The sequence below is a fragment of the Cardiocondyla obscurior genome, linkage group LG04 (assembly GCF_019399895.1).
Source record: "Cardiocondyla obscurior isolate alpha-2009 linkage group LG04, Cobs3.1, whole genome shotgun sequence".
NCBI classification, from domain to species: Eukaryota; Metazoa; Arthropoda; class Insecta; order Hymenoptera; family Formicidae; genus Cardiocondyla; species Cardiocondyla obscurior.
Window position 1 is genome coordinate 4,144,106 of NC_091867.1, and position 15,867 is coordinate 4,159,972.

Consider the following 15,867-nt stretch of genomic DNA (forward strand, 5'->3'; position numbering starts at 1 on the left):
CGCACTCGACTTCCGATCCGAGACATTTCGACATTCCGCGAACGGTGAGGAACGGTTGCCCCTGCGGCCGCTTCGCTCTCCTTGATCGCGCATTCGATTTTTACCTCCTTTCTCCGCCCGCCACCCTGCCCGCACCCGAAACGTTTCGCGCCTTCGTATTCATTGATGTATCGCGAGCTATCCATCTTCTGTTTCCAAACAGCGCTCCATTTTTCTGCTCGCGGAAACGACAGGGAGAAATCAATGGGACCTCTCGGAAACGGTAGTCTGTAACGCTTGTACTGCTCAAATATTATCCGAACGTCTAACATGAATTTTTTCTCCATTTAATTTTGCAAAAAAAATTCTTATCTATACATATAAAGCGAGATCTCTTGTTAATTAATTACCATTAAAATGTTACATATTCTCTTTCTGTTCTAGTCGATTCTTGCTGCTCGAGACGACCTTAATAAAACTAGTGAAATGCCCATCGAAATGTACGCGCGAAGAATTTCCATGCAGCGAAATCTGTGCGAAGGAACGAAATATTCTTCGAGTGTTAGGGTAGAGAATTGACCGCTTTTCGTCGCGGATTTCGTGTATTTTTCTTCGAAGCTTTGGTTAAAACACTCGTCACGACTCGCGAGGCGTGTTTGTTTTGATTTTTTGTTTTCGTCCGGGCGCTCGCTCATGCTTGTGACGTCACGCGACTGTCTCTCGTACCCAGCAGTGATCGTTGCTCACTCCCACTCCTACCATTCTCTCGGTGGCACTCGGACGGACCGGCACGGTGCACGGCAGCTCTCCTCGCTCTCAGTAAAATATCATTGTTCTTTGATTTGTGACGGGATAGGACTTGCGGGAGTTATCGGATCATATAACCGCGCTTACTTATCCGTGAAGTAGACGATTCAAGTAACGGCATACCGCGGAAGTCGTGCATTCGTGTATCACTAAGACAATCTCGATCACATATTTCGGATGATTTTGCTCGGCACGCGTTATACGTGGCTTCGGGACGAAGTTTTTCCACGTGAATTTCTACTCGATCGAGTGACAAAACGTCGGGAGCCTAGACCGAGCCAGCGTGTCGCCGCGGCGTATTAATTCGTAGTAATTAAACCGTGTATTTTTTGCTTTAATTTTCGACTCGTGTACATTTTTTCGGTCAATTATTACAAGACGAGGTGGGAAGATGGTATAGAGCATACTCGTGTTTGCTAGCACGAGATTTCGAAAGTTTAATTGAGAGCAATCGGCGGCACGACCGATGTGAAGCTGATATCGCATGAGGTAGGTTGCAAGCGAGTCGCTCATGAAAGTCGAATCTCGAGTCTACTCGCGAGAGTCAGCCATATTGCGCCGCCATGTTGTGCTCGTCCCGGACATCGCGACAGTTGCCGGTGTCGGCAGTGAGCCACACCTCGCGATTCGGTTTAGTCGCACTTTTTCTGCACGTTCTGTCCCGTCTCGCGACACGGTGGCGAACGCTTTTCGTATGACCGTAGTTGTTGCCATCGCCGTGTTCCGAGGGTATCGTGCCAAGCGTGGCGAGAGAATCGTATCTTTATACTCGGTACGCGATCGTCCTTAACCGTGTTTCTCGATAGAAGTGCGGTATATGAGGTCATGCAATGACAATGTGAATGCTGCGAAGGACATTAAACCGATGACCAGAGGAATGAGAGCGGCATAACTTTTGGGCGCTGGCACGGGAGTGAGAAAGAACATAAATAGAACATTCGGTATCATTGTCGTGAAGGTGACTACCGCTTGAGGTTCGTCGCGGGTCGAGTCGCGGGATATCGTCTATTGCGCTGCCATGTTAAGTACCCGCCGCGTACGTCGTGAGACAGATGCTCGTGTCGGTGGTGTTTCACGCGTCGCAATTCAGTACAGTTCCGCCTTTTTCGAACGTCTCGTCCCGTTTCGCGATACGACGAAGTACGCGTTCCGTGTGGCCGTCATCGTCGCGTTCCGGGAGTGTCGTACCAGACGTCGCGGAGGCGTCGTACACGCGATCGTCCTTAACCGTGTTCCTCGTCAGGCAGTGCGATATATGCGGTTATGCTGCGATAGTGTGAGAGCTGCAAAGGAGCGACACAAAAACTGAGAGGAGGTGGAGGCCCGGGGAGGCATCGTGCGTCGGTGGAACAACCCATAGGTATCAAAATTTATTATTTGATAATATTATTTTTATTTATTTTGTTTTTATTTTTTATTAAATTTTATTAAATATTTTTACTTCGTTCTGTTTTTTTTTTGCTGGATTTTTTTTTACTAACGCGTCCGATTTATCATTGTTCTTCAGTTTCTTTTCCTCTCCAGATCACCAAATTATTTTTACTTCTATGCCTTTTTAATTTTTCTCTCAGTTTCCTTCTCTCGACTTTCGAAATGTTTTACATTAAAAAAATATTAAATTTTTATTAGATTTAATGAAAATTGTTGTACTTGATGAAAGGATCTTCTTTCGGAAATTATATAATTATTTTATGAAATATCTGTTTAAATGAGACAAATGGAAAATTCAACTCGCGGGGTAATTTTTAGAAATGTTATATTATAATTATTTCTGAATTTAATGTGGATTATATTTTTATGTTACAGATTAATGCAGTCATTATTCCACCGCTGCGCATCGCTGGTGAGTCTGATTATTTTTTTTTATCTTTTAAAAGACTATGAGAATTGTATTAATTATGTCACGTATATAATCGTGTTGTTCAAAAATGCGCGATTATCAAAGCAGAATATTACAAGCACGCACTCCCTATATAAAACCACGTAAATTTCCATCAGGTTATTTTATAGTAGATTTTTATATTTAAACTTTCTGTCTTGCTGCCAAATTATATTGAAACTATTTGCGGGAGCAACATTATGAGTGATAAACCAGTACGCGCGTCCGATTGAGCTAAATTAGCGTACTGCGGGATTAAGTGAAACAAATACGATTTGCATAAATAACCAGCACGTCAAAAACTATTGCGACCAATTCGTAAATAATCGACGGGCGAATAGCTCGTGGTTTGATCGGTTTCCATCTCGTTGAATGAGTCGCGATTTCAGAATTCACATGAAAGCCGCGCCAGCGGAGAGTACGTAAAGTTTTTCTCGATATTGCATTTCCTCGTACCTTGCGCGACGCTAATCGCCGATTTGTAAAAACCAATGCATCAATTAAGCAATCCTCTTTTATTATTAGCTATAAATGTCCCGCCGCTAAATGCCGATCCGGTGATGATAATCTCGTTTGACTACACGTACACATTGAAAAGGATGATTTAATTAACGCTTTAACTCATAACTTTCAACTTCGCAAAATGCAAATACTTAAATTAAACGTCGCGGAATTGTTACTGCGCAAGATAATAATTTCGACCGTTGATAGGGCCGTGAAATGGCTTCATTTATAACACTGTTTAATTACACGATATTTTCCTCTCACTTTCCGTTTTTTATTTAACGAAATGTACAAGCAACGCGAGAATCGTCTACATCATTGTTGCGCAAGCAACGATATCTCCAATCGATGCCAGTATCTATTTGACTCGAGCCGCGAAACCGCTCTCGCTCGGCTTATCACTTACCATTTTCCAACCCGACAAAATGCAATACCGTATAATTTTACAAACACCGTCCTCGCACGACACACGCATTCGCCCCCTAGTGTCACGAAGTATCTACCTTGTTGGCGCCAAGCAGCGTCGTCTCGTGCAACCTAACATATATCACTCGCGGTTTCCACGGTCCTCGGCGCTGATTCTCGCAGGAAGAACGAACGGGAAACGAAACTGCCGATAAACAACGGCGCGTTATACCTCTACGCCGTCGGGGTTATCTATCCGTCTGCACTTTGCCGGCTCGTGGATTTCTTCTCGCCGCGTATATTTACAATCGAATCGCGGTATCGAAGTGAAAGTACAATCGCACCGCGGCATGTGCCATTCTTTTTCCGATTGTCTCGTCACATCGCGACGCAGAGTTCAACGCCGGACGATGTGTGTTGAGAGAGAAGGGAGGAGAAAACGCGCACGGCGTCTTGTTGTTTATTCCGAACGATCTTCGCCGCGATTTCCGCGAGACGAATTCTCACGCTTCGCGTTCGATATGTACGCATTGGACGACTCTTCGTTCTCGGACTTAATAACGTTCGGACTCCTGCTTTGCGCGACGTAAGTTAATGTCCGTGGGTTCTGCGGCGTGTTGAAAAAAGAAAGAAAGAAAAAAAAATAAAAAATCTTTTTGTACGTATCTTTTTGTACGCAGAATAAGATGTCGATTCTGTTCTTTGCGCGACTCCGCATTAACGCTCCGATCGCGCATTAATGACGACCTTCGTAAATCCAACGACTGCTAAAGAACTTGACACATATCTTCTTATCCGCCCACTTCATAATAAATAAGAATCGTTCGTCGCGATGATTTACGTGCACGTATTCCGCGTGGTCGGCGATTTTTTTTTTGTTCGTTACGCGAGAAAGTTCAGAATGCGAGATGCGTGTGAAGCCGTACGCGGCACCCACACGATCGTTATCGTGCGATTAATATGTTAATCACGGTAACGACGTCACATTAGTCACGATTGCCACGAGCGACTTCGTCTCCGCTTAACGGACGTTCGACGCTCCCGTGCACGCCGGTAAGAACGACGAATCTACAACGGCATTTTTTTCAATCAGCGAAGTACAAATCAGTCCCGATCAAGATATCGCGCGCGTGAAGAACGCATCTTACTCATTTTCCGTTTCACATAGGTGAATGTCACAAGCGGCGCGTATCTCTACCTTGACGTCTATTAAGAATTAACTGTGCGCTGTCGAAGTTACGATCGCGTGTTTTACGGAGGAACGAGATTTCGAATCGAGACTGGATACACTCGAACGTTAATCGATGCAAAACAGCTACTTTCGCTCAATATCCGTTTACAAGATTTCGTTCGAAGAAATGTAAATAGTTAAATTCTATTTCGCATCTTGGATCACTAATTTCAGATTACTAATAACATCTTAATATCACGCGACGGAATAACGTGAAAGCGTGCTACGACTCGTCTGGTTAGTTGAATTATTAAAAACTTTCCGAAGAAAAATTCTAAAACAACCAATCAATAAGCTTTTCAAATTTTTTTTCCACGTTTGAATCTTTTTCTACATAACGAGTTCCCCGCACGATTATCTAAAAATGGAATTCACGTTGAAGATACGTCAATAGTAATCTACATGTCAGAGGAAGACTTTCTTATCAATTACTGCTAATAACAAGTTTGCATCGTCACTGGTGGCGCAAGAGAGAATGGAATTACTTATTTAATTGGGTGACAAATTCGAAATAGACCGAATCGTCCCGTCAGCGTTACCCCGCCATTCGAAATTATTGGAGCAGCGTGAAGTGAGAAATCGGCGATCCTCCTCCGTTAATCAGTAATTACCGCGCATTTAAATCGCCTCGCTGACGCGTGGACACCTCTCACGTACCGGCGTACGTCCGCACAATTCGCCGGCGCGCAATTTACGGCCGGGCCGTCCGTAAATTTACTTTCTTCTGCTATCGCGGCACGCAATTACGCGCCATCCATTTCGCCTGTCGCCCCGTCATCGAACCTCTAACGCGTATCTCCTTAAAAGCGACTCCCGCGTGATTCCGACCGCCGTCGATCGACTCGCTCGCGCCGCACGCTCACCCCGCCGTCTGTTCGAGGCGCAGGACGATTAGTAATTCAGATCGACACGGAGAGTAAGACGTTACGCGAGCAGAGCAATTACGGTCGCCGCTACTTCTGACGAGCACCGCGCGAATTTTCTATTTTCTCTTTCTCTCTCTCTTTTTTCGCGCTACCACGTTGCCCTAGGAAACCCGATAATCGTCGCTCGCAATCGCGAAGCGAGGCTAAATTCAACTGGAGATTCACCATAACGCAAAGTTAATTAGCCGCGCGGAATCTAAGGCATCCGGTTCGAGTACACGGGACACGCTAGTGCGCACGCACGTGTGTACCGTCCTTGTGAGGCCGAATACGTGGTAGTGACATCGACTTGGCGCCAGTCCGCTCGTTCCGCACCGGACCGTCCCAACCGGTGACGTGTAAAGCGCGTTTTCAGAGTAACTAGGCACAGGTACACGCACCTTGGCGGATAATGTATCTGGGTAAAGGTACAGCTACGGATTTTTTGAAAAAGACAACTATAAATAGGCGCGGCTGTGCACGCGAGTATTCAGATACGGCGATGCAATACGATGCGCGCGATTTAACCGCGTGCATACTTTGTTGCAGAAGTAACACATAAATGACCGCGAAAACGGCTTCGAGGATTTTAATACGATCTTAATGCAGAAACATGATACGAATCGTTAATTTTTTTTTTTTTTTTTTTTTTTTTTACCGAAGGAAACAGCTGTCTTAAGCTACCGTATAAATATAATTCACTGCGGATGCACGGTCGTGAATAAAAAGCAAAAAATTCGTGTACTATATCTTTTCGAAAAAAAAAAATCTGTAATATTTTTGAAAGTGCATCTCGTCAATATTACTCGCTCAAAAAAAACAAACAGCGTAATATAAAGATACAATCTTTTTAATTGTAAAAATAAAATTGTGTTTTTTATATTTTCAATTACGTTTCGATACAAAACTCCACGGCTTTATCGGCAATTAATATTTTCTCGGGTATTCGATATCCTATCAGAACTCGAAAGAAGTCGAAACCCCCTTCCCCTCCGCCAAAGTGCTTATTCAAAACTACAAAACTGCACGGTAATATACGATCGTAAGGTCTCTCGACCGAGAACGTCTGGCGTTTATCTCTTTTCGATACGGAAGTCCAACCGGAGGAATTAATTGCCTGCCGTGGCACCTTACCGCAGGGACCGAGCGTCTCCATGCAATATCTGTTCTCCGCGGAGCCATTAGCCGGGCGCATACTTTACGCGGAAAAACATGTAAGAACCGCGAGCACAACGCATGAAGTCCGACGACCGGCAAAACCTCATTTCACCGCTTCCACCTGGACCTTGCGCGGAATGGGGATCGTTAACGAAACGCAGCGAGAGTCGCATACGCGTCGGGACTCGGCGAGGCTCGCGTAACGACCGGTATCTCGTTAGAATCTTCTTAACTACTTTCGAACTCGGTTAGCGTTACTGAAAAGCAGAGCGAACGCGCGTTTTGAAGAACATTAGCCGCGCCGTAATCACGTCGCCGAGCGGCCTTGAAAAATTATCGCGACATCGACGTTTAATATTTTGCGCTGAAAATGAATACGCGCGCGCGAGCAGATTACCCGAGCGTGAGTCGAAAGTACTTTTACGTAGGCGTCTGTGTAATTTCGGGCAAAATTATAACGCGATCTCGATCGCACTTGCATCAATCCCCCGGTTCGACATCCCGAAGCGTAAATTCCGTGAGCGTAACACGTCGTCGAGACGTTGCTTCTCGTGAGTCGCCTACGCGGGAGAAACGATGCATTCGGTAGCGTGGCTCGTTGCGTGAAAGTGAAGCAAGTGGGCGAGTGGAGCGAAAAATTTCAAGAGGGACGGGGGCGAGCGGGAACTCCACCGAGTACCGTGTACGTTGATATACCGAGTAGCTTGACGTTGATATACAATGTAAGAAGAATACTCGAGATGTACTGCAATTAAATGTTTGAACATGTCGGTTTTTAACACGTTAGTTTTAACCTTTATGGATCTAAAAACTTTATCGAACTTTGAAAAATAAAATTATAAGAGTGAGGGGAAAATAGTGTAACAATAGAAAGTGATACTTATTAGAAAAGTAGAGTTAAATTCAGTTTTATGACGTACGTGATTGGTCGTTTATTCATGTAATCATATGCATGCCGCGGGATAATATCGTGCGAAAGATAATAGGCAAAACTCGTTTTAGTTAAAACATTTATAGTAGCCCTAGGATCGTAGTAATTAATATTAATTATTAGAGCGTATTTTAATGTTAATTAATACCGAGCCCATTTAATTGCGCCCTGGGCAGATTTCTCGGTACTCGCCGTCGATACCGTCGGGCCGCACTCGTAAAACAGCAATTAATAACGTGAAATGTTTGCACCCGATTTGCCGCGGTAATATGAGCTCGTTCGGGCGCTTCATAAACCGAACGATTGCTCTCGTTCCTCACACGGATCGTCACGAGCAAATTACAGCCGATATAAGAAAAACCGTTTGCGTTTTCTCGTCGCGGTGACGCGCGCGACGAGAACGATAAGCGCGTCCGCGAAGAGAGGAATTGGACCTATAACTTGTAGTCCGCCTCGTCATCGAGTGCAATAACACGGAATTCTGATCCAGCGATCACGGGCGAGCATCTTCTTCCCGCGCACCCTTTCCTCCGAGCCCGACTTGTTCTACCACCGGGAACATAATGCCGCGCGGAACAGGTATTCATAACGCCCGACCAACTTGTTGAGATATAGCCCGGGTAGTGTTTCAATCGCTAGGCTACGACCGTCGACAATGATACGTGCACGTATGCAAAACGTATTACAATATTGGATACCGGAGCTATGCATCATGATAGTCGAAATAAATCATCCGGCAACAAGCACCGACGTGGCTAGGGGAGTCTTAAATAATTTAGTAATTTTTTGACGCCGCGACCTTAAGGTCACGCCGAGCATCCCGTAAATCCCTTTAGCTCTTAGTAAGCCTCCTCGCCTCCCTTTCTCCCTTTTCTCGCGCTGAATATTCCGCCGAGTACTGGAAACCGAGGGAAATCTTGTGTTTGTTCAAAAAAGCGCGTATCCCACGTGCTTGCGTACGCGGTAATAAAGAGCCGTGCTTCGTGTATCGCTGCAACGCTTCCGCAAATCGAGCAACAAAACGCGTCGCGTACCGCGGCGGATATTATGTAAGCGTTTCAGCATGCAAAAATGAAACCCGTCCCTTTGCCCAGTTTACTCATTGCGCGGGGTTCAAAAGCAACGAGAAAAATTTCTGATCTTCTTTCAGTAAAGATATTTTATTTTACATTTAGTATTTTATACTGAAGTTGGAGATACGTAAGTTTTCATTTACAACGTACAGGCTTCGCTGTCTACTTCGTCAAATCAATATTTATTTTTCTTTGTGCGCGTGTCTATTAATGCTAATTTAATTGCGAGGCTTCTATAAGGAAGGGAGAGCGAGAGAGAACTGTGAAAAATATATTTAGAAGCAAAAAAGCAAATTAATTAAAAAAAAAAAAATTTTAACAATTAATTTATTGAAACTGTTTTTACAATGTAGTTAAATTTTAATAACAATTTAACTTTAGCCCGTACTGTTACACGCGTGAACGATTATGTACTGAAAATTGCAATTCGAGTATCGTAATACTGCACGAGATACACCAAAGTGGACAGACAACATTGTGTCTGAAGAGGTCACAATGCCACTTGATCCTTCGCTTTCGTGTATTCATGCGTGTATGTCCGTGTTCTATGTTCTCTCCTGCTCTCCCTTTCTCTTTGCTCTTTCTTCTCCCTGGTTATAATGGCCAAACACATAATAAAGAGGGCAAAACGCGAGACCGTGGTACGCGATATGTAGGGCGGCTAACAATGGAGCACACCTGAGCACGGGCCGGTGCGTTTGAGGTGGCTTTGGGGAGAAGGTACCGCATGGTGCACCGGTATGAAATGTGGGGGAACAGAAAAAAACGCGGGGGAACTCGGAGAAAGGCGCGCAAGGAACGGAACAATGCTTTCAGCCTCTTCTGCTTTTTCTTTTTCTTCCTCTCTTTAACAGCGAGCTGATGCTGTGCTCGCGTCCCTTCTTCGATCCCGCTTGTCGGAGAACTCGGGTGCCAGCATGACGCTCTCCGATTTGTTCGTGAAACGCCGAACACGGCCGGTCACTTGGTAGGCATGTCGCCGTAAAGCAACGCGGTATTACCCATCTTGCACTCTCACGTGTGCGTAAATTGTCTTATTCGCGTGTCATTAGGGATTCTCTCAGGAAACCGGTCATAATTCGAACCTCAAAGATGTTGCATCTTTTAACGTGACTTATAGGGCTTTCTTTAGCTGTACACTTGGTTGATAATACCTAAGTTATATTTACGGATAAATAGCAGGAATAAGTTTTAGTTTTTACTTTGACAAATTATTTTGCAAGAGCAAAAGTGTAATTACAGTAGGCAGGAAATTTATTAAATTAATTTTGTTGCTTCACAATTTTTATTTTTATTTTTTTTATTTTTTTTATTTCGTGAGACCAACTATTTAATATTGCCATGGAAGTATGGCATATTTAACTATGCGATTCTTTAAATGTACTTGGCGTTATGTCTACAATTCCGCTTGACGCCGTTAATAACTTCCCTTTGATCAATTACTTCTCAAGTACTTTCGACATTAATGTTTTCCCACCGCTGCGAGGGATCATTAACCATTGCAGGCTCGCTGCTTCCAACATTAAAACTTAAAACGGCGGTGATATAATTATGAGCAGCGGCTGAGATTTGCTTTCGCCATGAATTCTTGTGAATCGCCACTAATATCGAGCTATAAAATATATTTGTAATTGCACTTTCATCCTTTTTTATAATTTGTATATGTATAGATGAGGTTTCACGTTTATCTCTCTATTTCATTTTCTGATTAGTTTCATTATTATTGGCAGTTTCCATTTAAAGTCAATTATTTCCTATCTAAAACTGATATTTCTCCTTACGACAATATAAAAAACAAATTACGAAGATAGCCCGTTTCTACATATCGTGGATAATAACGTGATATTTTAATTGACTGAAACTGCAGAGATTTTTTTTTTTCTGGAACGAATTTTTGTCACATAAAAAATTAAGTATCCAAATTAAATATTTGAAATATCATGCGCGTGTATTCTGCAATACTTATGGATATTATTGTGGCGATTATATTTAATTCTCGCAAATTATATCGATCCTGCCATTAAAACCGATGACAGTTACCTATTATGGATTGCCGCTGGAAAAATTTTATTCATACTTAAAGAACGTACATATAGAATTCTCCGGTAAATCGGCTGAACAGGAATGTACATAATCCGAAGTGTATGTAATGAAAGAAGCTTTCACGCGGTACCGGATTATTGCTCGATTAATAACCATCTTCGATAAAAATAAAATGTTGCTGATAAATACGAGAACATTGACCGGGAATATCGACTTTTCATTAAGTTTTGAAAGCTCTTAATCATTAATAATCCAATAGTATCTAAAGATGGATCTAGCTTTCCGATTTGGTTAGAAGAAAAAAAGAAAGAGAAGTAGGTGAAGATTATTTTTTTTAATTAAAGTAAAATAATTATTTGTTGCTTAAAAATTTTATTTGCCAGTATATTTCCGGGGGTAACTAGTAAATATTAATTATTTAATTGTCTGATAATTGTCTCCGCACGTTCCAAGAATTATGACAATAATCAAGACGAGAAAGAGGTAATTAAACCTCCAGTTCTTAAGTGCCGCTCTTTTGTTCATCTCGCATGCTATGTCTTCTTCTTGATGACAATATTCTGTAGTTATTTCCTGTCCGTCTATTTGCGAATCGTGACTTTAGATAACACGAACCCAGTATTCACATATAATTAATATAAACGATTTACTTAAATACGCAAAGATACGAAAAGACGTCTTTTTTTTTAACTATTTTAATTACTATTTATTCATGTTTTATGCGAGTTAATATATTTGCGCATATCGCGAGCATATTTTGCGCGAGCACAACTTTTGACAGAAGTTATCCCACGAATTTTTCCACACGCGGTGTTAAATAATTTACTTCAGGTACGACCTGCAAGGTCGAAGATCGTGAATCAACCGCGTTTACCGCGAGTCGAACCGCGTAACGGTGCTAGTTAAAAGGCTTTTCAATTTAAGTGTCAGTTACGATAATCTTTTTCTCATATCATATCTAAATATAATTGAATAAAGCTTGCATTAATTTTAACTTTCGTCCAACGTAATCCGAGAGGTTGTAACGGAGTGCAGCCGCGATCAGGCTGACTACGCGGTTCTTGACGGTGAACAATAATGCCGCGATACGTCTGGTGATGGTACAACCGTCGGTGATAGTGAAAATCGGAGCAATCCGATCCGAGGGTCCAAGGGCCTCGCTGCATAATGGAAGCCGGCTTTAACAATCGTGTAAGGAGACGCCGGGCCATTTTAGATTGAGGAATATTGGGGTATTGTGAGGCCGCGCGGTCGACATACGCATATGCGCGTGTATTGGTTACGCGGGTTGACAATGGGAAGCCCAGTGGGTGCGTTAATCCGGCGTGTGTGAGGTTGGACTGTGGGAATATTTCGTGAAGAGAGAGAGAGAGGAGGCGCGGGGAGGGAGGGTTAGGCGGTCTTGGCTCTATTGTTGCATCTCGGCGATACTATCTGCCGTACACGCGATGCCTCTGTCGGCTCGCCGACAGCGTTGACTCGCGTTTAAAGTCTCGTACACTCGTGTGCACGCTGCCTCTCTTTTCCTCTTGCGCGGGGCTCGGCCGCCAGTAATTGCCGCGAACGACGTACGGGCCGACGAGGAGCTAAGCCGGCGATCGCCGCGGACAGGTCTCTCCATTTATCGAAGCCGGTACGGCGCACCTTCATCCGGAACCGATGAACTCATTGTCTACCATAACTCGTGATTCCACCGATGGCTAATAACGGAAGAGACAGGCTCATCGGAAGCGTCACTCGGTTGAAAAGGGGGGGGAGAAGGGGGAGGTCGTAGCAACCGCGAAGACAATCGGGAGATGAACAAAGCTGTGAGTCACTCTGCTTGCTTTTCTCATTGACAGATATTATCGAGATTGCGTTATCTATACCGGCGGTCTTTTCGCGGTACGTCTTTTCAATCGTACTTTAAAAACATTTTAATATTATCGTATTGATAAAAGCTAGATCCCTCTTATTTAAAAATAATTAACGTTAAAAAAAGAAACAAAATTAAAAATAACGATTCGCTGTTTTGCAAAATTGTAATATCTGATGTAATCTTCTCAGCGCAATGTTTATTCGAATCAGAAACATTACGTTTCTTACACACATAGATTAAAGAATTAGCCATTATTCTTTACGCCATCTCCTTAGTAGCTCTTGCCTCTTTCTTCTTCGATGTCGCGTCTCCTTATCGGGGGTTGCAATTTCATCCTTTCGGTCGAGTGGTTTCGAAATTCCAGCTCTGACGGGCGACACCCAACGACATCTCCGCGCCCGTTAAGAGTCCCCGTTCTAATCTCGAGAACGGATATCGAGTCGGTGTACTATGTCGCCGGTGATCGGTCAGAGGATCGTTCTCTCGGAAAAGTGGCTGGGCATTTTTGTAGTCGCTGAACGTGGGAATAATTTTGAGACGGGTGCGGCGAAAAGGGGGGGAGGGGGAGGGGTGGGCGAAGATGGAGCGAGAAGAACGGGGCACCTGGATGCCTTCTCGAGTCAGCTTAGTGATGTGCGAGCACGCGGGTAAATACACGCATACACGTTCGAGCGTTCACGATGCAATACATATGTCGCCCCGTGTATGCACGTTCATGTAGTTTGTAACGCGCGGAACAGGTATTCCCCCATTGAAATAAGGTAACGTCGCGAATATGAAATATACCCCCTTGTACAACTTGATAATCCGTGGTTACCATAAATCCTGAGTGATTATCCGCGTGTCTATTTATAAGCCTCGTGGCGTCGCCCTCACCTTCGCGAGCCCCGTCCTTCCTCCTCCTGCACCATGCATCTTTCTCCTGCCTACCTATCCTCTTTGTTCGGGTATTCTCCCAGTATTCTCGTTCTTCTCGGCGATGCCCCGAAAGAGCTAGGCTTTCCATGACGCGTGTAAAACCCTTTCGGATATATACTCGATAGGATTAATCAGCTTACGAGAGCTACACTTTCGAGAAGTGAGAATGATTTGTTGTTCGAAACGTCCGCATCTGCGACAAAAACCGATAGGCGTAACGTTAGTCGTAATGAATAACTGTTGATAGGAAATAATGCAATGCTCGTTATCTTCAATGCCAATATGTTGCAGCGAATGCACGTCGATATATTCATTTTTTTCTAATTATAAATAATACGTGGGATTTTATGGTATAATTACAAGCAAATACGTGTCTTGGTGCAGGTTCACAATCCTGCATCGCGCATGAAGAAAATGCGAGAAAATGTATTGAGTCAGGGGATAATAAATAATTCAGTTTGATATACGAGCTCGAATATCGCGAGATCTCGCCGCGTGCCATCCGTACATGGATATGTGTGAGTGGGTTGTCGCATTTTGCCTCGTAGACAGATACGTGCATATCGATCATTCTGGATGCATTGACAGCTTCATTCGAAAGCATATTCCGTGGAATTACACATCCGCTTTTTGCTCCCCTTTCAATATTTAATATGAACATATTAAAATGCCGTTTCTTCCATAAAAGATTCACCCGTGAACTCAATATTATTATCGGGATCGCCGTATTATTGTCTGCTACTGTTTCGCTTTTATCTAAAGACACGGAAATTACATGAATACTAACACAAAATATATTTGTAATTATCGAATATTTGCGATAAAAAGTTGAATATAAAAAAAAAAAAAATGATTGACATTTTATATAATAATAAAAAGAGAGAATTTTCTCATATTGCTTTACATCATATTAGGTATTTAATATCACGCGATACGGAAACATGACAAGATATAATACATTTAAATGTCATATAACGGAAGAAATATTCGCCTGAAATGCGACGTTTATTTATTTTATTTCCGTGTTAATTAACGTTCTCCATTGCGCGCCAAAGGATTTAGAATATCGCAGTGCGAAAGTTGATTAACAGTTAAATGGCGGAGAACGAAAGGTAATCGGGTGTTGATCTACCTCGAATAGAGACCGCGTTCGATGTGGAGAACGATTTTCGGTTCACGCGCGTTGGAGAGGTCAATGTTGAGAGAAGGCGAGGGAACTGGGAGTAACATCGTCGCCACAGGCACTGCGGCAAGCTATTAAAAACCCAAGTTATGAATGAAAGCCGGGCTGAAATAGAATGGCATGCCGGGTCCCGCCCACAGGAACAGGTACGAACACCACGACTACACATAGCCTCGGCCAGTGTCAAAAGATTCCCGAATAGCTACAGACGATCACTGAGAGATGCGCGAGTCGACGCCTCGCACGCAGAACCGGTAGTCGAATCTTGGGATAATTTAATTACTATGCACATGTCAAAATCAACTTGTTCACGTCAATACTCGGCATGTTGTTTAGACTCCATAAAAAAATACGGTACAGCTCAACGTTTGCACGGTCTACTCATTCGCGTGGTAAAAATACGTGTATCTCGACAATATATTTTTCTCCCAGGGGACGAATTTGTAAAGCAGATCGTTTATAAATAGCTTTATATTAGCATAATTTATGTGCGCGAAGTATAAACATATTCAATTATTAACCGCGTGTTATACATTTTATCGATGAAGCATACGAAGTAGCGAGCATTGCGATGGTCCGATAGATAATTTATGGAAATCGCGAGTTCGATCGATCCAAGTTTCAACGCTAAGGGTTTCTGGAAGGGACACGATGTCCGATTATCTGTCACATTCTTGATGTCAGCAGTCGATATCCTGAGGGCCAGTACTCTTTCTCTCTCTCTCTCTCTCTCGAACGTCCTGACGATTCAATTAGGATTCAGGCACGCAGCGAAGGTCTGGATCTCTCCTCGCCTCCTTTCCCCCTCGCCACCTTTCTTTCGTGGTATAATCGATCGCCGATTTCACGAGAGATCCGGCCGTACGCTCGCGTGGCCGTTGATATATGAAGTTTAGGAACCAGATGCAAGCATCCTGCGCCTGCGAGGTATCAACGAATCTACGTCCAAAATGCGGTCCAAAGAACAACATAATAAGCGCATCGAAAAAAAGT

At 43.4% G+C, this 15,867-nt stretch overlaps 1 protein-coding gene across 3 annotated transcripts in view; it reads left to right on the forward strand.

The window, feature by feature from the left end:
• Positions 1–1,365: 1,365 nt before the first annotated feature.
• The window catches only part of Sox102f (transcription factor Sox102F), a 142,901-nt gene continuing 128,399 nt past the window's right edge, over positions 1,366–15,867 (forward strand). The window contains exons 1-2 of one of the 3 annotated variants that reach the window (XM_070656025.1): positions 1,366–2,146; positions 2,593–2,629. In XM_070656025.1, coding sequence (XP_070512126.1) covers positions 2,597–2,629 — 33 coding nt within the window. In that variant the 5' untranslated portion in view covers positions 1,366–2,146; positions 2,593–2,596. The remainder of the gene's footprint in view (positions 2,147–2,592; positions 2,630–15,867) is intronic. The other 2 variants (XM_070656026.1, XM_070656027.1) reach the window with 2 other exon arrangements.